General features: G+C 28.3%; 1 protein-coding gene across 1 annotated transcript; it reads left to right on the forward strand.

Moving 5' to 3' along the window:
* Nucleotides 1–613: 613 nt before the first annotated feature.
* LOC108579062 (probable histone-lysine N-methyltransferase CG1716) lies at nucleotides 614–8,547 on the forward strand. Its single transcript, XM_017942496.1, is given in 14 exon segments — nucleotides 614–710; nucleotides 1,432–3,050; nucleotides 3,521–4,174; nucleotides 4,233–4,352; nucleotides 4,443–4,627; nucleotides 4,662–4,783; nucleotides 4,854–4,951; nucleotides 5,522–5,687; nucleotides 5,758–6,400; nucleotides 6,477–6,534; nucleotides 6,602–6,963; nucleotides 7,065–7,849; nucleotides 7,939–8,274; nucleotides 8,392–8,547. Coding segments are annotated over 14 exon segments (5,307 nt in total). The 5' UTR covers nucleotides 614–707.
* The last annotated feature ends 627 nt before the right edge of the window (nucleotides 8,548–9,174 follow it).

Raw genomic sequence — 9,174 nt, forward strand, 5'->3', positions numbered from 1 at the left:
TATATGTACTCAAAACAATATATAAATTAAATTACAAACACAGTAATTTTGCTTGAACATATTGAGTCAGTAATTACATAGTTTAAATATATAAAGTAACGTGTGGTGTAATATGTAAGTTATTTTTGCCGTATGTCTAGGGAATATTATTTCATAATAAGAATCTGTCTAGTAAACTTACTAAAGTGTCAGCCTTGTATCCTGTGCAGTCGGTATTGTTACAAACAAGCAATATTCAGTGGCGACTACGTACACGCTTAAGATACACATTTTATCATTCTAGTATCACAGTATCCTTTCGCTTCTTAGTGATGAATTCATTCAGGTGATTAATGTTTGCCTAAACAAACCGTAAATTGACTCCAAAAATACTCACTACGACAAAGTTTTCGTTCCATTTATATTAGAGGTGATGAATCCAAAGTGAAACAATCAAGACAAGGAAAGATACCTATATTGCTTAAAAACTTCTATCAATGTATAGTGCACAATTGTGTATTATTGAATTTCTAAAACTTTATAATAACGCTTGAAATTATTAATTGCAAATTAATTTAATCGGTATTGCGATGATTTATAATAAGTCTATTGCGTTTATGTTTCGTCAGGAAATTTAATGATTGCAAAAATGTGTTTAATAAAAAAAGTTCATAAAATATCTTAAACAATGATTGTAATTAAATTACAAAGTGTAATTTTAGGGGCATATGGTAAGTACTTATTGGTCTACATATTTTAATTTGAATATATAAATACAAAATATATAATTTGAAGATGCAATGTTTATCAACTTTTAATATCAACTATTTTTGTAATACTCATAAATGCATAAAATTTAATAAACATTATTGAATGTTTAAAATATCTGTATAATGAAAGTCACTACAGTAGAAAATAATGAATCAGTATTGGTTGTAAGTCAAGATTTTAATTTTCATGATAACTGTGTATAATCCATTATGGAGCAAGACACAAATGGAGTACTTCCTGGTTGCAAATTTAATTGCTTTAAAATTTAGAAAGAATCACAGTTTTACATGTATCTACTTTTCACTTTATTTAAAATAAATAAAAGTGTTTATAGAAAAAGAAAAAATATGTAACCTTATTAATCACTTTATTACCTATAATTTATTATACAAACAAAACTTGTAGCAATAAGCCAATAAAATTAACATTTGTAGTTACCACTAATATTTATAAAATCATTAATAATCATCATTATATAGTAAAATTGTGATTTCTTTAGAATAAAAGACTGATAAAATAAATGGTGACGTTTCTTCGTACTGATATATTCACTTTTAATTTCAAATTAATGTAATATATATATATTTACCAATATAATATCACTTTAATAATACTTCAACCACTTTTATATAATTAAAGGTATTATGTTTTTTTAAATATGTTTTTTCATATACATTTCAGATTAGAAAAATATATGGAATCAAAATGGCACGTAGACGTAAAAGTGAAATGAAATCATCTGTAAAGTCATCCCTTAAGTATGTACCTGTTCGAAAATCTAGCAGACAAATGGCCAAAAAGCAATTAGAAGAGAAAAAAGTTAATGGAGATGTTTTACAAATATCTTACTCAAATGACTCAGAAGATAGAAAAAATACTGCAGAATACCAAAATCAAGTTCTTCCAAAAAAGAATCAAAATTCTTTAAGGAAGTATAACAAACATAAGAGTGTTTCTAATAGTAATATACTTGTAATTAATGAAGAGTGTTCATATTCATCATCACAATATAAGAAGGATACTAGTGAAAGTGATAGTCAAGATGGAATAGACATTATGATTGATCAATCTGAAAAACTTAGTCCTGAGGATGTTCAACAAGTAGTTGTTGGTAATCCAAATAAGGAAATTGTAACTGAATCTGATTCTGCCGAAATTGAAATGTGGCCAGAAGATGTGATAGAAGAAACTATAATTTGTGAAGAGTTGGAAGTTAAAGAAGATGTTAAAGATAACAGTCTGAAACAAGATGATAATATGATAGTAAAAGAGGTACTAATTATGAACAGCTCCTCTTTAGAAAGAAACAATTTTGTAGAATATACTGTGATACAAAACGAGAGTGGTATGGAATCTATACTAATGGAGTCTGATTCTAGAAACACATCTACTAACGAATGTTGTTGTGATACACAACAAGATATGTGTAATTTACATAAAACTAAACCAGAAGATTCCATATCAGCCTTATGTATAGATGTGCCAATGACTTCTAATGATAAAAATGACAAATCATCTAATTTAGAAAAATCATATATTCATAGTAAAAATACATTTGATGATCAAGAAGACTTATACACAAATAAAGATATGTGTACAAAAAGATTACAAGAAATTTTATCTAAAGATGATGTGTTCTGCAAAATAGACAACAAATTAGCAGATATGCAAATTAGTGAACCCTCAAAAGAAATACAAAACTTAGTTAATGATTTATCTAATATGGAAAACATAATGTCTCCATTACAAATTGCTGGTAACACAGAGAAAGTGATACCAATGAGTGTTGATGATGAAAGCAGTTCTTCAATATTAGATAAAATGGAACAGTTACATCAGTCAAATACTTCTGCTTTGTTGCTTGATAATACAGATAAAAATATTACAGAATTAAATAAATCTGATTCCTGTAATGAGAAAGTAGAATTTACAAATCAACATTTACTAAAATCAAAAGTTTTACAAGATAAAAGGAATGGAAATCAACGTAAAACAGTAAACTCACAGCAGGTTAATGAACAATTATATGGTGATAGTGAAGCTGATAGTAAAATTGATGGAGAAGACACAAAACTTTCTAGTAGCAGTGATAGCAGTAATGATACGTTATTATCTATGACTAATTGTAAACTAACAGAATTTGATACAAAGTGTAACAATAATTCAAATGATATTGACAAAAAAGTTGAATTTAGAAGTAGGAGTGGTAGTACTGATACAACAGGTTCAGAAAGTGGATCTAATAGTTCTGGTGTAAGAAGAAGTAGTAGAATTAGATCCATTGGTTTAATGAAGCAAAGGTATGTATCTTAATACACAAGTATAAAACATATATAGAAATACATTTTTATTAAATGAAATTAGTAGTACTAAACAAAAACTAAATATACAGAATATATTTGGAATATTTGACAAAACTAAAATTTACTTTTATCAACAAATATAAATAACACATATACTTTAGACCTCGAAAACAATTTTTAATGTATTACTATTGATAAAAAAATATTATATAAACACACTTAATATATATAATTTGACTAACAATAAAGTAAAATAACATCTATATACTTGATAGTTTGCTTGAGTTCCAGAATTGACATGTAACTTTCATTGTTTGTAACATAAAAAACAAAACAAACCTGTAGTTTAAATGACAATTATTTTCTTTAGTACAATTAGTACAATATTTTGGTGAAATATAGACAAATATTTTTAACATACTTTTTTTTATTTATTACAAAAGATGCTTTTCAATATTATTCTGTAGGTCTCGTGGACGTGGTTTAGTTACAAAACCTAATATAGATGTTTCAAAATCAAGTGTTCAGCAAGAACGAGAAAAAATAGCCAATAACACTATTTTGATTGCTCAAGAAATAAAAATAGATAACCTACCTGAACCACAATCAGATAAAGAGAATAATGTCAGTAAGACAGTAAATACATTTGATTCTCTTACATCCCTAGCAACAACTTGTAATACTGCAGGCTATGATTCTGATTCCTCTAAACCTGTTAAAGTAAAATCTCGTTGGCGAAGATCAAGTGAACTTGAGATGGGTGGATCAAATACAGGAACTGTATCTACATCAGCAGTTGGGTCTGCATTTGGAACCATAGCTACAAATACATTTGAATCGGGTTCATCTTCAACACTCAAGTCTACAACCGGAATTATAACAGATGTTAGCTTTTCAGATTCCACATCTGGATCTGCATCAACAACTGCATATATTCAATCTAACATAGATATAGAACAAGCAAAGGAGACATCAGCTAACAATAACAGTATTGTACAAATTCCAAAACTTGTTGGTGCAAAAATCTCATTACCTATGGTTCCTGAAATAAAAGACAGAGAAATGGAAGAAAGGTTAAGCCAATTTGAATATTTGCGTGAAAATTTATATCTGACAGAAAGGTATGTAAATAGAATTATATTTATGAAAATATAGTATGTGTAGTAATAATTTTTTCAGGTATACAAATAAAGAAACAAAACGAATGGTGTGTGATTGCTTTCTAACAGAAGAAGAAATTGAAAGGGGTGAACTAGGTTGTGGGGAAGATTGTCTCAATAGACTTCTTATGATAGAATGGTATGTATATCATATATTACATTAATACATTCAAATTAAACATGATATACTAACAGAAAAATAAGTTATATAATGTGTTATGTTATTTAGTGGACCTCGATGTGTAGTAGGCGATCGCTGCACAAATAAAAGATTTCAAAATTGTGAATATGCAAAGTGTGAAGTATTTAGAACAGAAAAAAAAGGATTTGGCTTACGAGCTATGGTTGATTTATTAGCGTAAGTAATTTCAAATATAGTTGTAATAAACATAATAAAATTCTTTATAATAATCGGTTTATTAAATTTAATAAATTATTAAAAAAAAAGATAAAAATAAACATTATTATTTTATGGCATTAAAATCTGATCAAATTATTGATGCTACTATGAAAGGAAATGTTTCTCGATTTATAAATCACAGTTGTGATCCAAATTCTGAAACACAGAAAGTAAGTATAAATAGTAAAGATAACTTGTAAATAATGAAGACTTTTATTTTTATAATTAAAATTTGTACAGTGGACAGTGAATGGTGAATTGAGAATAGGCTTTTTTAATAAAAAATTTATATCTGCTGGTGAAGAGATTACATTTGACTATCATTTTCAACGTTATGGGTATGTATGTTAATAATAGTTTAATATAAGATTACCTTATTTAAATAAATCCAGCATTATTCTTCGAAAAAATGTTAATTAAATTTTTGTGTACTATACGCTCCTATTCCATATATTTGTCGATAAACAACATGCAAATAATGTGCAAAAGATATTTCTAGTCAATTTATTAAGTACAGTTCAAAACTATAAAAAATTTTTACCTTTTTAAATTTCACTATTAAAGTAATAGACTCCCACTTAAATCCAAAAGTTTACTCAATTTTAAAATGATATTCCATTCATTTCACACACTTTTCAGACTTCAAGTTGAAATATCTTTCATATAAATACCTTAATACTCTTTTGAAAGAATAAAATTAAAAAAAAACATAGCTTACTTCGAAATGTGCGAAGTGCGTCCAGCTATACAATGTCAAGTATATCAAATTGTGACATTTTTAATACCATATAATTTCATAAAAACGAATTTAAAAATTCCAACTAGTTCCTGGAAAATAACGCTGGACAGATTTAAGTACTTTACATTAAAAAACATATTATTTATGTTAAATTTTATTGCAAAATTAGTAAAGAGGCACAGAAATGTTTCTGTGAAGCTCTTAACTGTCGTGGTTGGATTGGCGAAACACCCGAAGAAGAAAAAGAAAAGATTGAGAAAAAAGAGAAACGTGAGAAAGATATGAGAAAGAAGAAAGGTGAAAAGAAACAAGCTGATTACATGGAAGATGAAGATGTAAGTAATATGCAAATTTTTAAATTATCTTTTTATTTATGCATTCATCTTACGTTACACATTATTTCAGTTGGAGGATGAAATAGATAAGTTATGTTCAGGTGGTTTGAAAAATAGAGCTCACACATTGACATTAAGTAGATTAATGGTACGTAGCAGGGAGTTAGAACACAGAACACGTCTTTTACGTCTTATACAAAGTGGAGAACAGCCATGTCGAAGATTATTTTTGGATTACCATGGTTTACGCTTAATTTGGAGTTATGTTATGGATATTTCTACAAACGACTCTGATGAAGCGCAACAATTCCGGCTGGAAGTTTTGAAGACCCTAAATACGCTTCCAATTCCTAATAAAACGATGTTAATGGATAGCAAAATTTACAATGTAGTAGAAAAGTGGTCAAAACGATTATATTTTTCTCTGAGTGGAGATTCTCCAGAAGATGATCAAGGGAAATTGAAATCAAATAATGACGAATTGCAAATTAATTATGACAGTAGTGAAAAAAGAAGCTCCTATCAATTAACTGATATAGACAAACAAGAAAATAGTATAGAAACTACTGAAATAAAACCTGACAATGCAGATCAAAATCTTATTCCTGAATTAGCGTCAAGCCTGTTATCTGAGTGGTCAAATCTGAAGGAAGTTTTTCGTATACCAAAAAAAGAAAGAATTGAACAAATGAAAGAACATGAAAGAGAAGCAGGTAATGATTTTGAATTAATTTTTAATACAAAAAGATTTTCAACATAAAGGTAGATATAATATACGTTTTTCCATAGATCGTGGATACAGAGAGGAATTAGAAAAAGAGGAAAAAAGAGGAACATCATATGACAGGTATAAGTTTGTAAGTTCATAAATAATTTATAATCAATAATTAAAATACGAGTTTATCATTTTACAGGCATAGATCTGATAGATATGGAAGAAGTGAAACAGAGAAACGTGGGGATAGAAGACGAGGACGCGAATCTCCAGAATCTGAACACATTCGAACAAAAGATAAGAGAATAGAAGAGAGGAGTAGTTTAGTTCCAATTCCACGAATGACAAAATATGAACGTAGACAGTTATTTGCCTTAAAAGTAGCTAAAGAAGAAGAAGAGCGACAACGTCGGCAGCAACAAGAATCGTGGCAAGATCACGAAACTAGATGTATAGCATTAGGTATAGACCCTCATACCACAGCTATGGTAGATCCGCAAACAGGACATCCTGTTTTCTATAATCCATCGATTGGGCAATGGCAACAGTACCCTTCACAAGGTTTTAATTCATATATACATATATATATATATACATAAAAATTTTTTCTTATATTTAAATTTCTACCATAATTACTTTATTTATGTAAACTTTTCTTACAGATGGAGAAATGAATCAACAGTGTACGCCAGTATATGTAGGTGGACCACAGACAGTATCAGGTCATACACAACCTGGAATGGTACCACAAAGCTCACATGTCCTACCACCATCAATTTCTTCTGAGATATCACCTGGCATGTCAAGTAGTATACCTTCAGGTGTACCTCCAGTAGTATACACATTAAGTCAAACGCCTGTATTTAATCAAACAACAACAGCTTATCCTTTACTATCTCATTGTCACCAACAATATCCTGAAGGTCAACTGCCACTTTCAAATAATTTAATTCCTAGTGGAACATCGGTTACACTTCAAACTCAGCCTCTATATGAGCATATTGAAAAGCAATCAGATCAACCGTTTCCTACAACATTTAGACAGCCACAGCCTGAAGTACCTCCTATAGATTTACCACCTAAATGGAAGAGTGCAACTGATACTAGAGGCAGAACATATTATTATCACATAAAAGAACGAATATCACAATGGTTACCTCCCCCGCCAGATCACATTGGAGTTCAACCAGATTCATCATCAACCTCAGAATCTAGCGAAGAATCTAGTTCATCAAATGAAGACGACGAAGAAATCGATGAAGATAATAACGAAGATTCGAAAAACGAAGAAATAAATTTAAATAGCACTTTAATAGAAAAATCCTTAAATGGTACTAAGCAGAATGTGGCTAAAAAAAGTGGAGTTCATAATATAACTGGAAGTTCAGTACCTTTCCCAGAAGGCAAAAAAAGAAGAGAAGGTTTAGTTCAAGAAAGGATTATTAGTGTACGTTATATTTTGTTTTTGTTTTTGTTTTTTATTTACAATTGATATTCATGATTTATTATTATATGTTACATTTATACACTTTACAGCCACGCCGAGAAGAAGATCGTATAGATCATAAAACGCACAAAGGAATAAAAGAAAAATTACGTCGTCAGAAAGAAAAAGCCAAATTTAAAGAACACGTTGAAAAAATACGAAGACATCGCCGTAGTAACAAATCTAAATCACATTCACGTCATAGTTTGAATAAATTACAATTACCTTCGACCGACCTTTCCACAATGTCGGAACGAAAGATCAAAGATACTTTTAGGATAAATATGGCAAATGTCATGGTACATTTTTTGAATCCATATAGGAAAAATGATTGTAAACAAGGTAGAATAACCAATACAGAAGATTTTAAACATCTTGCCAGAAAGGTATGTTTACCGAAGAAAATTTCTACTGGACTTTTTGAAAAATTTTGTTTTAGATTTACGGACTTTATTTTTACAATAATATTAAATGTAACTCCTTCAAAATATTTTTTGTTTTAGCTTACACATTTTGTACTTGCGAAAGAATTAAAACATTGTAAAAGCGTTGATGAATTACAATGTAATGAAAATGTTAAACATAAAGCTAAAGATTTTGTACGTAAGTATATGAGTAAATTCGGTGCAGTTTACCAGAAAAGTACAGACGAAGATTAATTATGTAACTTATAACATGAAATTGTTATTTATTATACGAATCTTTTAATTTGAATATTGTAATATATCTACTAGAAATATATCTAAATAATGCCTATATATAGATATACATGTAATTATTATTATTGTAATATAGGTAAATTTGTACATGCTTCATAAACATTCTAGTAATTTAGCCATTAAGAAATTAGCAAATTTTTAACTTCATACATTCAATGTATAAACTTTATATTTTCATTTAGTATCAAATAATATATCTGTTATATCTTTTAAAAATGCATTTTATGTCCTGCTGTAATGTACATCTTGCATAATTATATTAAATATTGATCTATTCTTTATGTCGATTTAAACAAGAACCTTAAATCTACATTTTATTGTTAAATACTAATATTAAAACCTTAAATATTGTACATAATTATATATTGTAAAAGAATTTTTAACTGTTTCATAAAAGTAAGTTGCAATTATTATCTTCTTAATGTGTATAAAAAGCAAATGAAATTAAAAATAATAAATTTTTGCATTTACAACGTTTTTTTTTATATATTTAACATTTTTTGCATATGATCCAGAAATTTATTTTGCAATACAAAACTTTACAAATATAAGTAATATCAATTTTCT

This window comes from Habropoda laboriosa, unplaced genomic scaffold (assembly GCF_001263275.1).
Source record: "Habropoda laboriosa isolate 0110345459 unplaced genomic scaffold, ASM126327v1 scaffold42, whole genome shotgun sequence".
Lineage (NCBI taxonomy): Eukaryota > Metazoa > Arthropoda > Insecta > Hymenoptera > Apidae > Habropoda > Habropoda laboriosa.